General features: G+C 44.0%; 1 protein-coding gene across 3 annotated transcripts in view; it reads right to left on the bottom strand.

Annotated features, from left to right (window-relative positions):
- The window catches only part of cux1b (cut-like homeobox 1b), a 65260-nt gene that overhangs the window by 40089 nt on the left and 4964 nt on the right, over nucleotides 1-20207 (bottom strand). For all 3 annotated transcript variants that reach the window (XM_030108124.1, XM_030108125.1, XM_030108123.1), the window contains exons 2-3: nucleotides 6742-6852; nucleotides 2576-2623 (exon numbers count right to left, since the gene is read on the bottom strand). In XM_030108124.1, the coding sequence (XP_029963984.1) occupies nucleotides 2576-2623; nucleotides 6742-6852 (159 nt within the window). The remainder of the gene's footprint in view (nucleotides 1-2575; nucleotides 2624-6741; nucleotides 6853-20207) is intronic.

The following is a 20207-nucleotide window of genomic DNA, read 5'->3' as shown; positions in this document are numbered from 1 at the left end:
GCGATCGACATCCTTAAATGCATTGCCATTAATGGGAGATTACCGATGCGGAGTACTAATACCGCTCACACACCAACAGCAGACCTGTTCGTCACTGTCGAAGCGTGTGTGCGTGCTATCAGAAATTCTGACAACTATGAGAATACGCTACCAGAAAGTCAGAGTACGAGAATACAACTTTAGGATAAAGGAGAAACGCACACAGACACACTAACGCAAAAAATGATGTGCCGATGGCAGTGAAGGAAGCCAGCTGCGTGACTGTACAATGACTGGGCCAAGGTCAGTGGTACAGCAGCTTTATATAGCCCAACATGGGAGGCAGGAAATAGACATTTAATGTAGGACACACCCTACAGTTAGAGGCAGGTTAACTGCAGGACCAGAGCCATTAGAAGACCACCCAGGATTTGCAAATACAACCCTGCTGTTCCAAACTGCAGCTCTTTCAACCAATCCCAATGACATCTGCTATTACATGCTTCCCTGCCCCCATCCCACACACATACACAGACCAAGCAAAACAAATGAAGTGACACAAATGATACCTCACCAGTATCAGTAGGTTACCAATGAGAAGTGCTTGCAATTGCAAAAGGTATCCCTGACACATCTGCGCACACAAACACATACATACATACGTCAGCACCTTGTGCCACCATCACTCAGCACCGCCTCGCTCCCCTATCTTACCCATGGTGTGTGAAGGGCATCAGGCTGACCCGTGTGTGTGCATGCATGTGTGTGTGTGCGTGTGTGTGGCCCCAGTGGAGTCTGATAAGGGGGAAGCTATGGGAAGCAGAGACTGAAGCCTTGGATAATGGAAAAGCTTATCTGATCGATGGACCAACAAGGAACACTGAGCATGCAACATACACACACACGCACACACACACACACATAACCTGTTTACCAAACTGAGGCCTTGCGGAAACACTACTGTTATTGGTAATAATTATGACCTGGGGGCATCCACCTTTCAATGACAGAGATTAAACCCAGTATTAAGACCTCCAAGTTTCTGGGCTAAAACTTTTTATTGTTCTGTGTGGGCTCCACATTCACTTTGTAAAGATTCAAGCTCCTGGGTGAAATACTTAAAGGATGAGTTACTGTGGGACTTCAATAGGACCCACTGGCTTCTGGTGCTGTCTTGTCCTTGATCAAAGCATCGGAGGGGTAAGCAAACAAAGCCGGGCTAAAATTACACATTCTCAGAGCGATTCATGTCGTGGCATGCAAGTGTGCAGAATAGTCGACTGATTGATGGGCTGCTCTAAGACTGGCGCGGGTGTACAGTATTATCTCAATAATCATAAGATAATGTCTTTCTCAGTTCCGCGACCACCCACTACGCGTCTCGGCGTGTTCTGGTGTGCACGCCGTCGAGGTGTGTCAACACGCCGATGGTGGAAACAGCTGACAAAGCCCCAATTATACTGCTGCTGTTTCTATTTTCTATTCTCTAAATAGACTGTGGATCATCAGCAGAACATGGAGAAACCACTATAAATTACAGCATTTTTACATAACCACTGGCTGCGGTTGACGCTCTAACACAAGAATATGGAAACTAACCCAGTGTTAAACTGTAATATTCTATGGCCAGTAGCAAAGCAGCCCTGTCACTATCTGTTGAGATGATTTTGTTTGTGTGCATGTGTCAGCGTGTGTGTGTGTGTGTGTGTGTGTGTGTGTGTGTGTGTGTGTGTGTGTGTGTGTGTGTGTGTGTGTGTGCGCGCGTGCGCTAGAGAGGAGACACTGCTCAACGCCCACCCACTCCACCCCAAATAACGCTCCAGTCTAAACCAGCCGCTTCCACTCCTACCCGCCGACATTCACATATGGGAGTGAACTGGAAATGCATGGCTGCCAGTAAGGAGGAGTCACGATGGAAATAGGCCAAAATGATGGAGGAGGAGATAAAAGTGGTGCACTGGGAGTATGGTATGGAGCGCATACACACTCACACGTAAGCCGCCTCATTTTGGTCAAGGTGTGTTAAAAAAACTTTGGGCTCAACGCGGAAATTCAAGTAAATAAATCTGCGGCGACGAACAGAAATGGGTCATGATTCACCAAAATCGGCTAAAAACAACAAATAACCTGACCAAATCATGCAGACGCACAAAGTCTGAGGAAATAGCATTCGGTGAGCTGTGACTGGCTGGAGCTGGGGTTTTGTGGTGCCTTTTTTTTTTTTTTTTTGCAGGATGCAATTTAAACACACCCTCGGGCTACAGGACTTCATGAATAGGACAGAAAATCAAGAGCAGAGCAGAGCGAAGAAAAGAGGGAGAGGAAAGAGGGGAAATGAGATAGTGACCAGAGAAAGAACAGGAGACGGCAGAGAGAGAGGAGGAAAAAGCCGTGAGAGAGAGAGAAGAGATGGCCGTTGAGGAAAGGAGACGAAGGAAGAAAAATGGAGGGAGAGAGAGAGAGAGAGAGAAAGAGAGAGAGAGAGGCCAGTCAATGAATATCAAACAAGCTTCATAAAACACTTTGCTTAACAGTACAATGGGCATGTTTGTCTATGTCAAACATGTCAATATAAAGTCCCAAATAACACACTCACCTCTCCTTGGAAGCTCTTAAGCAAGGGGGCAACCTGTTTCCGTAAATCCTAAAAAATAAAGAGCAGAGGAGATTAGTGAGTATCAAAAGGAGATAATCGACCCAACATTTTTTAATCCGAAAATAGCAGTAAATACACGGGAACATGTGGTGATGTACAGAAGCAGCAAAAAACCCACTGGGTTTTCATAATAACAGGCCCTGTTATGTTCAAGAAAATGATTCACTGAAATCGAGCAGAGGCTGTTCCTGCCGCTGCCGATGGATAAAACGTGGTGTGTGAGTGATGAACATGCGGGCAGGGAGGAGGCCACGTTTGTACCCGGAGGAGCTCTGGCGGACTGCGTTTCTCATAGAACAGGTGCAGCACCACCTGGGCCACCCAGAGGCACTGCTAGTGCGTGTCAGCCAGGGAGGGAATGAGCCTCGGCGTAGGCCTACAGTTAATGCAAATTGTCTCCGCACACCAAGTTTTTACTATGGAGCCAATGCTGTTCATCCTCCAAGTCCCATCGCATGACTTTCCAGCACGAGTCAGCAGATTCAGATTAGATAGCCAGTCGAGTATGTATCAGGGGAACATGCAAATCACCATGCTGTTAGCTGAGCCTACATCCTGACAAACTGAACTGGAGCGTACGGTAAAAAGCACAGCAGAATAGGACATTCTGTACAGGCACATTTGATTTGCACAGTTTGTGGACACACACAGGCTCACAAAACTGTCTAACGAAGATGTGAAGTAGGGCAACGACAGATGTGCGCTCAAGAGACTCCGCGCCTTTCAGAAGCCCCTCTGCCTAAAAGCCTCGCTCCGACTGCAGAGGCTGCAGGCGGCGCACATCTCAAAGTGACCTGAGACCAGTCGTGTCTGAAGCTGGCCTAATCCCAAGTTTGGTCCAGACAGGCTGCTTGTCTGGGGCTGAGGACAGGTCACGACCTTGGTGACCCTGTCTCATTGTTACCTCATCAGGGGTCAGTGTGGCTGCTTGTCTGGGCCAATTCAATATCCCCCCACTGGGGATAATGACCTGCACCCCCCCCCCTCACCACACTGGCTCTGTCTTTCTCACACAAGCAGGCAGGAGAAGCAAGAACAAAACGCATTAAAAAAAACACTGGATATGTGTTCGTTCTATTAGTAGTATTATTTGCAAGGCAATTCCATTTTTATTTTCAGTGTTCAGTTTCTTTTGAGTGTTAAGGTGACCTCCACAATTTCTTTGCAATTTCTTAAAATATATTATTATGTTGAGTTGTTAACACTATGATGACTGCAAACATCTTAACTGCAACTGCATAAGTTATTATCGCACTTATTGCTCAGTTGTTTGGTACTTTCAAATTATGCCATCACTACCATCTACAAAAGCCCTCAAAAACCCTAAAATGATAGATTTTACTTTATCAAAAGCTACATTTTTTTCCTCATACAAGACGAGAGCAACCACAGATATTCAGATTTAGAAATCCAGAATAAGCTAGTAAGACTAAGTCTATTAGCTTCAAATAAAAAATAAATTGTAGCACTATTTGAATGAATGGCCAATTTTTTTTATTCGTCAGCTATATCACCTCTAAATCTGTCGCCACATTTAAGCTGGTGAAAAGAAAACTCTTCAAGGAGTAACATTTTTCAATCATATCCATAATTTTCATCCTTTGCTTTACAGAAAAATTCTTGCATGAGGACTCACCTATTAACAGTCAGAGGTAGCTCTTTATTCATAGTGGTGACTGCATACAATCCCACATGTTATACTATTCATGTAGCTGTAGCCTTTGGGGGAGACTAAACACTGCAGCCACCTTAACGAGCCCCGAGACAAGCTGAAAACCACACTGTAGAAACGCATTTTGAAACACCGTGCAGCAGCGAGTTCCTGCTTCTGCTGAGTTCTGAACCCCTTCGGTCCACTCTGGAGTGGCGCTCCGCCCCCTGCCCTCTCCACTTCCAAAGATTTATGACCATATAATATAACAATGCACACAGACACCATGGTCAATCTGTCTGTCTCTCTCTCTCCGTGTGTGTGTGTGTGTGTGGTTGTGTGTGTGTGTGTGAGTGTGTGTAGTGAGGGGAGTAGAGTGGAGGGGCCCATGCAGCAGGAGATGGATGGCTGGTGTGTAAGCTGCCGGCAGACAGCAGACAGGCCAGCCCGAGGAATCCTCCAGGGAGTATGGAACTCCCATTCGCTGTCTGTCTGCCCCGCAGCTAAACACAAGCGTGTGTATGTGTGTGCACGTACACACACACTAACTCACACTCACACACACACACACACACAAAGTTGTTTTACTACCACTGCCTCTGGCTAGCAATCTTTGGGACATTTTACAACCATTCCCACCCTTGCCTTTATAACAGTATAGTCGAGGAGTCCTGACTAACTAAAAGGAAATTAAGAACTGGATGAATAATTTAGGGAACTTAGGAAGCACAGTGAGATGTAGTCTGGAGGAAAAAAAAAATTTAACAGTGTGTCAGTCCTAATGAATTATGAAAACTTTGTTTTCACGCTGCATTTCTTTGCACTACTTTCAAAATGCTACAAAAGCCTGTGTGTGTGTGTGTGTGTGTGTGTGTGTGTGTGTGTGTGTGTGTGTGTGTGTGTGTGTGTGTTATTATGCAGACCATGAGTGCAGTTCACACTGAGTACAGCTCAGCAGACTAGACACAGTCAACGTGGGCCGGTCTCCTGGTTGCTGAATAATGGATCAGAGACGGACTCCCGCTCAGCCTAATGCAGTCTGATCTGATGTGACTGTGATCTCCGCTGACTGGTGCGGACCACAGAGAGATGACAGCCCGCGCTATAGGCTGGTCAGCCACACACATACGGCCGCGCGCGCGTGCGTGATGGAAGACGCGGCGCCACAGAGCACACACACACACACAAGACGATCGGGGCATTTTTAATCAAGCGCGGGCCATCACGCGTTATGAAGCTGCCTGTTTGGTAGGCAGCCTTGATGCCTCCGTACATTCAAACGCCAGGAGTTTTAGTGCTGATTCTTATTGAGCCTGTTACAGCCCTGTAATGAATCCTGTCGCTCGTCTGGCCTGGCTCAGATTCCTCCTCCACATACCAGGGAGATGCCAGGGGCCACACAGACGCCAGAGGAGTCTTCCTAAATCACAGCCTTGTTACACTGATGAATGTGTGTGTCCTGTTCTGTGATCTAGGCTATCTGCCTGTGTGTTTGTGCCTCTGCTCCTCTGCATGTTTTCTTTGTGTGCACGCCTCGTTCTGCCTCTGCATGTGTGTTTCTCCCCCCTCGGAGTCTGCCTTGCCTCCTCGTGTGTGTGTGTGTGTGTGTGTTGCTAGTTATGTGGTTATACTTGGAAATGAGATTAGAGATGAATGTGTATGGGCGAAGTGAAATTAGCGTCTTTTGTATGCAGGTACTGTTTCCTCCAGTGTATATTCCTCTACACCGGGTGGGCTACATGCTCAAGTCAATAGTCACAATATTCATCCTGTGGTAACTATAATAGGCCGACTGTCAACTCCGCCGAGAGTTGACAATTTTCTATCCACTGTCTACACCATTCATACATAATTCATAGCGCCATCAATAATTCACCATGGTGACATTACCAATAATAACACAACAATACTTTGTTTTCACTGGGAGGATTGAAATGTGTTGCCTTGGTAACGGAGATGAAACAAATATTCCCAGGAGGAGTGATGGGAACACAGGAACAGGACAGAATTCCCTCCTGATCCCACTTAGTAGTGTTGTCACACTCTCTTTCTTTCTCTCCCTCCTGCTCTGGCTCTCTCTCTCTCTCTCTCTCTCTTTCTTTCCGCCTTTCTCCATCTCGTATACACATTCACGGACCACACTCTCTGCTCACATAAAAAAAAAAAAAAAAAAAAAAACTAGGTCAGATAATACAAACTCCTGAGGGGTTTTCTGTTTTGTCTCTTTAGGATTTCAGGGAAACTAATGGAGAGACTATTTTTGGGAGCAAAGCCCGCATATATGTGCCGTCTACTCCTCCCCTGCTTTCTTGGTAAATAATCATGGCTACACTTATGAGGAGGAAAGCAGACGCTGAGAAACACTGACGCCAAAAAACCGTGTTTGTCAAAAGAATTGTGGGGCGTGTGCGCCGTTATGTGGCAGTGCATGTCTGTGAATATCTGATTTTCTCACCTCTGGAGTGTTCTTCTTGAATTCACGGCTCAGGTCGATGAGTTTCTTCCTGGACTGCTCGCTCTCGTCCTGTCTGCTGGCAAGCTGTGTGGCGGTGGTGTCTAATTCTTTCTGCAATGCAAACAAACAACTTCTTTAAGGTGTGCTGCACAGTTTATCGTTTATTCCACAGACATGAGACGACCAGAATCACAATCACAACATTGTTCTGTAAATGTTCTAAACATTTCCCCAACTTTTCAAACAAAAAAAAAATCACTAAACCACAACTCGAGCTGTCATGCATTAGTTAGTCTAATAAGTACAGGAGGAAGTGTTGTGGTGTCAGAAATATACTTATTACTAAAGATAAACACAGGAAATATGCTGCTGTTTAGAAAGTGCAGTCAAGAACAAAACTAAGTGAAAACCTGAAAAAAAGGTATGAAAGTTCTTTGAATTTGAACAATAAGCTTCTCTGTTATTTCGAGTCAAGTCAGGAAGTCTAATCATAAATGTTGTAATTCTGTCTCCATGCTGGAGGAGTCCAGTCTGATCACAGCTAGACCACAGATCCCAGAACGTCTGAGCCAGTTTCCTTCAGAATAGACAAATTTAATTATGTTGAACGTTGCCTGATTTTAGCTGAAGACAACCAAACAAAAAAATGCTCCCACACAATTTATACACACAAACTGGTGTTACTTAGAAGAAACACACAATGTAGGTAAATGATGAAACTAGGTCAGAACCTAGCATGTGAGCAAGGGAGGACACGTTTAGAAAAGGTTTCATCATAAATGACACAAAGCTACAGAACTCTACCCTAAAAACAGGAGTTTCTTTCAGCTTGATTCATAGGTCCAACAACTATCACAAGACTTTGGCACTCAGAAATTACCTTTTTACATAACATTTGTTACTGTGTAATAGATGTGTGACTAGAGGACTGCTAATTTAACAAAGATCTTTTTTTTATAATTAAAATAGGAAATTCCTGTTTATTCAAATAGACAAGTTTATCCTCATATGAACCCTTTTCTTCAGCTTGAGCTACAGAAACAGTATATATCTTCCACATAGTCCCTTCCTCACTTAAAAATAAAAATGCATGATGTGGTTTTCACAAAAGGTAAATGGATGTCCTCGACCCTGTTCTCCGCCATTTTTGCACTGACCCAAAACAAAGCTGTCGCTGCAGACTGCACCTGCACACCTGCATCTGACAAAATGTTGCCAAGTTTGGTTGATGTCAAACAATACCTCTGAGTTTTTATGGATTTCTATTATCATCATTATTATTGTAATGCTTTATTGAAATTTAGTTTGTGGTTCATATTTAGCTGGTAAAGGTTTCACTGAGATCATCACTGTTAAAATCATATTCATCAATGCTGTTATTATACAGGTTAAACAAAAAAAAAACAAAAAAAAAGAAGAAAGGGGGCTGTTTCTGACTAAACAGCAGCCTCTCAGACCCATCTGGCATCCTGCAGACTACCCGTCCTGCCTCGACTAAACTCCTGCCTCGGCCCGTGTGTTGCAGCCGGAGAAACAGAGGGGAGAATGACAACACTGATAAATTACTGAGGAAAACCGCATTAGTTTGATCTGCTACCAGCGCAGCCAATATCTGTACCTTTCACGTCGTCCGTCAGTAACAGCCCTGTCAGGCTTGACAACCGCTGTAGCAATAAACCAGGAGTTGTACATATACAAGCAGTCCACAACAATTATCGACTACAGTCACCAGACAACTGCTCCCCTCTCCTTGTGTTTACAACAACAGCACAATTATCAACAACAGCGGAGTTGTCAAGGCTGGACTAAGCACCACCTTTATCCACATCCATTTTGCATTGTTATTAATAGCTATTTATGGGACTTGTTCCAGATGATGGGCCGAGTGCTGACATTAACAAGACGTTCCGGCCTTGTAAAGATTGTATCTCCCTCTGCTGAGTACGTGAGTGTTGCTGGATTATGTTTCTGTTGGATTCTTGCCCTCTGTCACGCTCACTACTTCTACTTCCCCCCCTCCCTCCACTCGGTTTTCCAGTCTGTACAGATCATCCACTCACTCATTCAACCAGCAGTTCCCACCTCCTCAGTCGAAAATCTTCTCGACTCCCTTTACTCCGCCTCCTCCCCTTTTTTTTCTACCCCCCCTCCACCTCCTGTGAGGCCGCCCACCCCTGAGAGTGATTAAACGCTGCTGAAGGGCCGTTATGCTAACTAACGCACTAATCATTTAATACACACATTACCACAGGGGCCCTTGTGGCTCAGTCTGCTGACAAGGTCCCAAAACACACGCACGCACACAGGCCCACCACCCCGACTCCCCGCATCACAACCCCTCTTCATCAACACACATACGCAAATACAACCCTCTGAAGAAATAGTGTGATCAAGTACTAATTAGGAGCTTTTCCCCCATCAGCATTAAGTTTAATTCCCTGACCAGCCGTGATCTTGTTCTATCCACAAACCATTAGGAAAAAAAAAAAAAAAAAAAAAAAAGAAAAGAAACCTAACAAATGGACTTGGTCGACTGTCCTCTGCAATGGACTTCATGCAGTAGTACAGGATGTTTTGGTTTTTTTTTCTTCTTTTTTTTTTGGGGGGGGGGGGGATGCTCACTTGCTTACATGCCATCTTGCTCTGGCTGCCCATGGAGCAGTTGATGTAGCAGCCTGTCCGCCCATGGCCATGGAGCAGCTGCGCTGTCTGTTAGTGAATTCGAGCATGCACACAAGCTTGTGCAACCCTTGATGAACGGAGGAACCTAATAAATTTTAATCATGTTAAATTAATTGTCATAAAAGCGGAATGCTCCACTTCATGAACAAAGGTGTAATTATTATATTGTTAAAGATTAGCTACAGGATCATGAACACAGAGCCCAGTTGGTTCCTCATATCAGTGGCAAATTGACAAGATATTAATCAAAATATGATTATGTCATCTTTGGCCTTAAAGCTTACTGTTCTGGGTGGTGGAGGCATCACCAATATCATTCAACTTTAATAGGGTTGTGGGGATTTTCATTTATTTTTTTAAACTTGATCTGAATTCAGATACAATAAGCAGCAACCAGCATGTATTTAACTATATCCCTCAAGTAAAGAGATAATGCTGTTAATCATTCAAGCTGTGCCACTAAACATCATGAATATGATTTAATATGACAGAAAGTCCCTTGAACACGATGTGGACTGAATCAATGCAGATTTCAATTCCTCCAGTAACAGAACAGGCTACTGAATTAAGTGCAACAACTCCAAGAATTAAGAACTCAGAAAGATCATTGAAAATTAATCATGAAAATGCCCCACACTTTCCTTCATTAGTTATGATTATATTTGTCTATCTTTGTATTTGGTAGGAGCATAAACTTTATAGAGCGCAGCAACTTTTTAAATTGAATGATGCTCTTGTCCTTCTTATACCCATAGTAAATGAATAGTTCATACCACTGCTTAACCCACTTTAATCAAAGAATGTCTTCTTATATTCTATAGATTTATCAAAAAGGTTCGAATGAGCAAATCTCACGAAGCAAATCTGACAGTCATTAAACAGCATTCTATTCCACAGGCCAGTCTATTCACTCATCAATAAGAGAATCAAACTAAAATAACCTCAGTCTTCTGCTAGGGTTGAGCTTTAGGAGGTCATGTGCCAATCCCTGACGCCCTTGATTCTGCCCAATCCCTTTCCAATACGCTGCACGAATCCCAATGTGTTACCAAATCCCCCATCCCAAAAAAAATTCTCACTGCTAAGCTAAATAAACACATCACACATGAAAGAGGATTGATTCTACGCCAAGTGGGCAAGTAATTATGGGCATGGTCTTAGTTAAAAAAAAAAAAAAAAAAAAAAATCAAAAAAAGAGGACCCTCAGACCCAGTCAGATTCTGACTATGCAGCAAACTCTCTGCCCACATCAGCAGACACAGGCAGACTTTACACTCATCTTGCTGATAGAGCGTAACATCCTGAAAGTGCACAGTCCCAGCTGCATGCCCGTTGTTCACACACATCAAATCTTACTGACCATTAAGAGGCCATTACTATTCCCATTTTAAGCCACATATTATTGCAAATGATAACCTGTCATATTTAAGTACCCTGAGTGAAATACTGAAAGAGGAGGCTCGGCTATTTTCTCTGCTGAATGATGTTTTTGTATGATGTGGGCTTCTGGCTAAACAAAACTGAACTAAAATGCGGTCAGTCTACAAGTTACAAAGTTGCACCGAAGCAAAAAGCACACTGGAGCTGTTATATTCCCACCTCACTTCTTTGTTCTTTGTTTCAACCAAGTATGAACATATAGGTCTGTCTATTTCGAGGTAAGTTTGATTCATTTTAACAGTTTGGCATTGGATGCATACTTAACAAACATGTCACTGTCTTCTCACCGGGTGACCGTCTCGAAGTTTGAACATTAGAAGGTTTATACTCCGTAAACCCAAAAATCCAATATGCAAGGCCCTGATGAGGATAACCACTGAAGCTGTGTGAATTCCTTGCAGTGAGGACTGTCAGTGCCTAATACATCGGGTTATCCGATCCTTTCCCACACCCACTTTGCAGTTTGTATCACTGTCATGCCTAAAGATAGCTGTTAGCTAGATTAATGGATGGCTAAATAGAAAGATGAAGACCCTTCACTTTCATAATAACTAGAATGGTGATATGTGTCACCAAGCTACAGCAGATATCAGAAAGGGCCAGTCCAAACACAGAGGCGAAACTCAGATTATACCTACGCTTACACCTCTGATTGGCTCAGTAAACACATCCTGGAAATGTTGAGCATTTCCACCCAAAGCTGATATACAAAGTCTGTTATTACAAAATTTCTATCCATTATCACTAAATATAATCAATTGGCAGCAGTTTGTTTTTCCATTAACAAAAATTAGCATCATTAAAATTGTTCAAGCTCAAAACATTTTAAGGGAATCCTGTTAATGTTGAATAAGACGGCTCTGTGGGGGCTCGAGCCATCTGGCATGCCACTGGGATTTTCCTTCTATCGCTGCTGACAACAGTGAATGACATCGTACGAGTTTGATAAACTTCACAAATCAGTTTGACAGTCGGAAAACACACAAGCAAAGTGGCTAATTGAAAATGACAAAAACATGCAACAAAGGGAGGCCACGATTTCTATGACAGGAGGTTAGTGAGGATGATACATCTGAGGACACAGGATGCTTCTTGAAATGTAAATAGCAGAGTTGATCCTGTTGGCCCTTGAGTGCAGTGACGTGACCACGATGTCAGACACCACACAGACCGTGAAAAGTTTGCGTCCACTGTGTTAGGGCCTTCGGGCTCAGACTCTGAGGTCAGCGCTCTCCCGCCGTCCTTGGGCTGACTTCAAAACATTTGACTTTTCCAGTATGAAAAACTGTATAATTTATTGGTGAATTAACTTATTTAACCATTCACATTATCTGCAGCACTATTTTCACATCCAGCCACGGCTGGTTAGGACTGCGCTGTCTAGTTTAGCAGAGGATGGAATATGGTGTGTGCAGGGGAGCATTAAGTGGGCTGTAATGTCTGTGTGATTGCTGTAACGGCACTGCTTGGCTTGGCTGGACTGGCCCACAGCAGCAGTCCCTGTCCTGGTTCATTTGGTCGTCTGGTCAGCTGTAAAGACGATTGGAACAGATTGCCAACACTCCCTAGAGAGACTTCAACACCGACTTGGCCAAGAAGCCTCTTGCACGCTGCTCCACACGCGTGTGCTCTCACATGAATGCACAGACAGGCCGCTGCAGTAACTTGGGGAGCCCAGTCTTTCCACATTCTTTTTAACTCCGTTTCAAAAGCGGAAGTCTGCTTACACGTTGGCCCGGCGAAATCTGGCATGGAGAGCCATGTTTGCGGCTGGGAGGGGAGGCTGGGCCAGACAGAAATGAGCATCTCTCCATCCAACCACTGTCGTAATAACACTAATCACTGATAACAGTCACGGGTAAACAAATCCTATTACCACTGGCCATCAGACCCAAGGTGTATGTATGTGTGTTCTCATCTGCTAATGAAATTCCTTCCACTCGTCTGCAGGCAGAGAGAGGCCTTCTATCTAACTAATTCGCTCTAATTACTCTAATGAGCCACAGGTGATGATACAGTGCGACTGATTAATTAAATGGGAGGCCCCAATCAGGCATGTCTGATTATGCCAATCATATTGACTACAGACTAAATGAGATAACAGCAGACAGACGCACTTTAATTGAGGTATCAAAACTTTGTGGAATTCCTTATACCCTCACGCTCCGACGATGCCGAGACAGATAGGCTGCTGGAATGACAACAAAGTTATTGTTATGTACACAGTATGAAGTCAATCTGCAGCTGCTGTCTGTGCTGCCACGGTGACCGGGAGTGCACGCCAAGGAGAGAGCGCCGCACAAGGATTTGCTTTAGATCTCATTCGCCGCTGAATAATTGGGACTGTAACTGCTCGAAACACTTTGTTTACACCTAGCCTGCAGTCACACATGCCAAGTAGGCTGCAACTACTTCTTTAGTCCAAACATCGTGTAGGTTAACTGCTCCACATTCAGTGCATGTTTTACACATTAATCTAATAGAGTACCACCCTTGAATCCAAGCCAAGCGTAGAGAAAAGGAGAGAGTGAAACAGACAAAAATATATTCACTCCTTCTCAGTAACATTAACGGAATATTAGTCACACTACAGAAGAAGCTCATATTCAAAAAATAAATATTGCCTTTTCTGTGTGCACTACAAAGTGAAGAGCCTTTCACAGGCTCTGTACTTGGCAACATAACACAGATGTTTAGGAGATGAAGTTTTCTGTCCTGCCAGTGCAGTCACTAATCTTTCCTTTTATCTCTGACATGTCTGAGGCTGTTATGTGGTTATGATAGTAAACAGTAAAGGCGTCTGGAAAGATGTCTTATCTGAAATCTACGAGGCCTACCTTTCAAACTCCCCCTCCGTCTCCCTTCCTTGGCGTTGCGCCTCCTATGTGGCTGACTGTTCTGTATGCCAAACCTACTGTGTGGGGGTGGAGTCGCGGGGTGGCGGCTCAGTCAGAAGCGACAGCCACGCTTGCTACAACGACATGGTACATGATCACAGATCACAGGCACGCCCCCTCAAAACACAGCACAACAGCGGCACAGATAAGAGGCGACGATCCTGGCTGCCTGGCTGCCTTCCTACCTTTGACATAGCGGGGTGCAGAACTTTAAATGTGCCAGCAGATGCTGCCTTCACAAACCACATAGGTTTTGAAGACACAAGTCATATCCTCCTAAATCTCCCCGTGTGTAGCTTTTCCTCGCAGCTATTGGAGTGAAACCCACAAAGTTTTCTTCACCACAAGCTAACACAATAGTTTCTCAGTGACAACTGAGGTCTGCACACTTTTTTCTGTGCGCGTGTGTGTATTTGCACAACTGCGTGTGCACATCCATGTTTGTGTGCAGAGCAGTCGGGGGCGGGGGTCAGCCCAACACTCTCCACAGTCTAACAAGACGCTTGCGGTCCCTTAGCGTTTTGCTCCTTTTTTTAAACACAGATCCATATCTACCAACAGCACAGGAGCTGTCAAGACTCACCTTAGTGATGCTGACGCAAGCCTGGATCAAAAACAGCCTTTTTACACCGCAGCTTCGTTTGTATTGATCCATGTTTCTCTGCTGAGAGACTGGTTGTTGTTTTATCTCCCCAACATCCAAGCCTTAACTCTCCTCAAGCTTACTGAGAGCTAGTCATTATTTTGCCTGACCTATTGTCTGACAAGGGGATTCAGAGGCCCGGACTGAGCCTAAATACAAATATAATGAGACTAAGATGGTTTCTGGCATAGAGGAAGTGCAGCTCACTTGGTCTCATTTTGCAGAGTTCGAATTTAGCTGGAGGCCTGTGTCACAAAGGGTGAGTGGTGTGGAGTGTGCAATGGGAGGAGAGGGGTATGGCGATATGCTGGGGTGTAATGCATTGGTGAAAGGGCAAGATTTTTCATCCCTGCGTTTACAGGGTGGAACGGCTAGGATATTGAGATCTGAGATAGGATCAGAGGGTAGTGAGCTGTTTCAGCTACGATAAAGGCCACGCATTACAAACACAGCAGAGAGAGAGAGAGAGGGAGAGAGAGAAAGAGAGAGAGAGAGAGAGAGAGAGGGAGAGAGAATCACACCTCTCATCCCTGAATTAATGCCTCCATTCTGCCAGGAAGCCATTCTGTGCCAGTGAGAGGAGATTGGGGAGGGGATGAGTGCACAGATACGGACTAAAAAATGGAAACTGCGATCATGGAGGGGGGCGATAGGGATTAATCAAGTCTGGAAGACGAGTGGGGTTCTCCAGGGCTGGCCTGTAGCATGTATCCAAGGCTGAGGCCCAAGGATTTTTGCAGGCAACTTACATTGCTGCTATTAGTTCTTGTGACATCAAATGCACAGAAGAACAGCCATCAGGGGATGACAGTCTTTTTGGCCTAAGAAGTCTGTGAAACTCAACAACTGCGCACTTTTCAAAGTTGTTCAAATTTAGTTAAGACGTGATCTGTTCCCACTTCGTTACTCCCTTTGATTCCCTGTAATTCACCCAGACTTCCATATAAGGCCGACGAGCAGCTTCACGCTGTTGGCACAGTTACAGGACAGTGAAAAAAGGTGTGCATCACTCTCATGTGCCTCTGGTACATTAAATCCCTGCTCTGCGTGATGCCCTTTTTCCACGTTTTAATTTAGCCTCGTCTATCTGTTGTATCCAGTAATTTTATAGACGCCTGATGACACATCAGCGTGAGTTGTGCCACGGCCTATAAAAGCAGCATGTTGATTTCTCCGCATAAATTAAAAGCATATATCAAAATGCCTCATTAGGCAGGACGTATCTTTATGTCTAGACTCTTTCATGTGTCCAGCCCATGCTGTCACTACTTTCTAGCGTGGCCCAGCCTTCTGACTGAGTTTGACATCCATGGTCTATACGATCAACGTCAACAGAACATGTCCTGGGGGTTAGTCTTACTCAGCCTTTATGAGCAAGAGTTTTCTGCTCCGCTTGCACGACTTTTGGAGAGGAAAATGCCGGGAAACAGTGAGAAGGAGAGAATGAGCATAGCTAATCCTTACAGTAATGACAGAATAATTAGCTTGCGTTAGGCTAAGTAATGGGTTGTAATTATATCATTTATTCTGTGTTGAGAGAATGTGATATAAAGCCTGCACAATGAAGGAAGAGGAACTGAGCTCAGTGGGAAGTAGGATGGAGCATGTGTAAGAGCTCAGGCTCTTTCTATTGATTGATCCAAACATCAAACGAACCACGAGAGTAATGGGGGGAGTGAAGGACAGCTAAAAGCTATTTGGAGCCTTCACTGCATAAAAGACTTGACCTGTTCCACACAGCCTACATATCAAAACCATCAAACAGCAATCAATAGACCAAAGCGGTCAACTCAACAAACCGTCACCCTACTAAAACATCAAACCCCCGGCCCAAGCGTCAGATGATAGGCTACACTCAGCTTATCCATTACCATCAGATAAAGAGGAGATAAAACACAGAGCCTAATCCTTTCATGTGTCGTGACAGCCACAGCAGCCTCCGAGGCATTCCTTCAGTCTGGCTCTCAAATAGTTTTATGGCGGAAGGCAGCCATTCAGTCAGCTAGCCAGCCAGCCAGCCAGGGCTGTTCTGGTCTGTTTGTCTTATTTCACAGTTTACACGCTGTTTTATAGGTAGTTATTATGGTCGCCATGGTGATGCCATACGTTTTTATGGTCTTTTGGTCTGAGGGCAGAGAGTGTAATAAACGAAAAAACACACACACACATGAAAACAAAGACTCACAAAACACACTCCTGCTGTGGAAAGGTCTCCTGTCCCTCCCTTCCTCCCTCTCTCGCTCTTTATCAGTCGCGCCAAATGCCTATCTCCCCACTTTCTGCTTCATGTGAAACATGGATAGGCTAACGCAGATTTGTCCTCTCTCATTCCACATCTGGAGCTGATCAGAGGGCCTCCTGGAAGTTGAGGCCTCTGGGCCTATTAATAACCATACCGCTGAACTCAGGGTCAGACAGCAGTCAGCGGATGAGCCTGTGTCTACTAAACACACAGCCCCTTCCCCCCCTCCCGCAACAGGACGAGTTTCACTTTTAAAAATGAGACGGTCGAGTACCAAGCTCAGCAACGTACAACCAATTTCACGCCTTTTAATTGAGGTGCGCAGAGACTCCTCTGACTCACGCAGAAGCTCACAAAATACGCATAAACAGGTAAACAAGGACTCAACTTTTACACTTCTGCCTTCACGTTGGCTCATTTAGCTTATAAAAAAAAAATTAAAATGGGCAGATCTACATATCCCAAAAAACAGAATCGGTTGATTGTGTTAGTTTTCTCTCTTGAGCCAGAGCCCCTCTTCTCTCCATGTCCAAACAAGTTCAAGTTCAAGGAGACTAGACCTGTTAAAAGCAACACAGATGGCAAAGTCATCATCTGTTAGCTCAAAAGGTTAGACCAGTCAGACAGCCCAGGTCACACTGGGGCCTTCAGGGTCACACTGGCGCTGAACCTTGGCTCCAGTCAGACAGCTGCTCAGGTCAAAGGTCAGGAGGAGGTTAAAGTACTGTCTGAGGACCTCAATGAATTTAACAGATACAGGGCATTATTTGGATAGAATTTGCCAAATTACTGTCGGCCACAGCAGAAAAGGGCCCAACTTAAGTTTTTAATGGGCACAACAGCAAGGCTCTGGCACACACAAGTAGTTATTTTGGCATCTAGGACAGGTTAAACTGGCATTACAAGCAAATTAAACCAAATTGATTACACCTTCACGACTGAAGAGCAGTCAGCACACACAGCTCCTCGGCAGCTGTGAAATTTTTTACCGACTTCAGCAAAGTTTTGAGAACCTCCAAAACAACTAAAATGTAAACCTGTGAATCTCGCACTCCGTACTGAGAACAATTTGTTAAGCATAACCCACCCCCACCCAGCACGCACACACACACACACACACAGACACACACACACATGTACCTGTGAATACAGGGTAGTTGAATCATCATAATCGGTGGTAGTTTTCTGCTGAGCCCAGCCAGCAGTCTGTGTTATTTTTAGAGGGCTGACACAGAAGCAGGACGTCCATTTACTCTGTGAGCTGGCAGTAGGACCATCGGAGCTCTGGTTGCTTCAAAACTACCAAAATGGGAATGAGCTCAACATAAACACTGCAAAAGGTGTGGACACTCACTGCAATTAAGTTAGCTTGGATTGGGAGCCATTACACTTCCATTACTTAAACATTACACTCCTTATAACACAGGGTGGTGTGCGAAAACACCACATACGGACCACTTAAAAAGTGGCAATCAATAAATTGCTTCACTTTATCTAATGTCTATGAATTGGCGTGAGCTTGTTATTAAAAAAAAAAAACTACTGTCTCTTTGTATACCCATTACAAAATATATGTAAAAGAAGACAGACAAAGATAACTAATACATTTTTCAATCAGAAAATGAATTTCATTGCAAAGCCCCTGAATGAACTTTATACAAGATGGAAAAAAGGAGCTGTACTATAAAGTATAATGGAACAAGAACTGAGGCTAAAGGTTGAAGCTTGCTCCCCTCCGGTGTGATTGATGCATTGAGCCTGAGGGATGGCGATGGATCCAGCAAACTGAAGCCATGATTGACATTGAAAATTACACAGAGTGAGCTATTAGCAGATAGCAAACCATATCATAATTCAATCCCTTCACCATCAAAGTGCACCAATATCATAATTCAATACCAAGAACCATTAGCCTGCAGCAAACCAATATCATAATTCAATCTTGAGGCCATCAGCCCATGCCAATATCATAATTCAATACTTGGACCATTACGACACACCAATAGGCCTATTAGAATTCAATACCTGTGGTCAATGATCTAACAGGACACTGATACTGGAGTCATGGGTTGACATGGGATAAGGTCTGCACATGCAGCTCCTCAGACCCTATTTAGCCCAGACGCCTAGATAACAGTGAGATAAACAACACTAAAATTAGGTAGAGCAAATGGTTCACCAATTGCTTGGCTTCGCCAGATACTGATGGCCGACCAGTATTTGCAGCAGAAACAAATTTCGGGGGACTCATGCAGAGTGACACATTTAGGGAGCAAAACGAAGCAGCGTATTAGCATCAAACTCAGCAGTGCGCTGAGCCAAACTTGTCAAGTCCTCAGTGTGCGACCATCTGCAGTCGGTCTATATTATCACATGGTGGGACGTCGGGAAAATAAGAATCCATTTTGTTTTCTGGTCCACTGCCTCTGTTTATATTTCCATGCTAACGTCTTGTTTAACTCTTCAAAATGCTGTAAATCGCATGCAGGCTCTGCTCGCTCGGTCATCAGAAATCCACACCTTAACAACCAATCAAACTGCTTCTGTAGGCTCAGATTTCCTCGGTTGTTTAAAATCATTTTTTTTTACAAAACTTGTCATTATTCAGACTTAAACTCACCACACATTTCTAGGGTTTCCACACTTACATCTCATCTTTATGTGCCGCACGTGGAGTGTAAAATGCCTCTGGAGAGTGGAAAATAAAATCCAGACTGATGCATTACTGAAAAACAAAATTACTCACATGACAGAAGATCAAATACTTTGACGAATCGTCTATGGCTGAAGATTGTTTTGTTGTTGTAAAACCAAACAGCTTTTGCTGTAAATTTCAAGAATTTTACTTTTTTTTTTTATATTTTGTCTATTTAGAAATAGTTTAGCTTTCATGCCAACGGTTGATGCACAAACATCTGATTGTGCTTCACCAAAATGCATCAGGCATTAGGTGAATTTTTTGACAGCATAAAAGCCAAAAACTAATGAAAATTTGGAGAAGTTAGCTGCCAGATTTGTAAGAAGTGATGCTATTTGGTAACACTGTGTTGAATAACATTAAAAGAAAGGATCTCATTATGTGCAGGACACGTAAATCTAAAACAAATAGGGGGTGAATGGATAAAGACAGCATATAAAATCAGACCACCTTGATCAGAGTAGGATAATTGACAACATGTGGTCTTAAAGCATAACAAAAGAGTTTTGTTGCACACGAGAGTCAAAACCCACTGCCAGTGCACTGCACACCTTGGTGCGAGTGTATTCTCACTTTGCCAGTCAGCTACAGACAAGATCAGACATTTTCCCTCCTGGGAATTCAAGGTTTGTGTTTACTGAAAACCACGGGCTTAATATTACAAAATGAACAACGGCATGTAAGATTGCATCAGCCTCAGAGGCGTTGTTTCCTCCATACACTCATTTTTCTAAATGAAGTGGGACTCCTCCTGAAACTTAAAAAGTAGGAAGAGACAGTATTCCGACGTGAGCGTAGGGCGAGGTGTCCAGTCGCTGACGCTCTCGCTCCACAGGAATACAGAGCAGCACAATAATGGATGCT

The sequence above is a fragment of the Salarias fasciatus genome, chromosome 14, assembly GCF_902148845.1.
Source record: "Salarias fasciatus chromosome 14, fSalaFa1.1, whole genome shotgun sequence".
Lineage (NCBI taxonomy): Eukaryota > Metazoa > Chordata > Actinopteri > Blenniiformes > Blenniidae > Salarias > Salarias fasciatus.
The sequence above is the reverse complement of the archived record's forward strand: the minus strand, read 5'-3'. Positions and strand labels throughout refer to the sequence as shown.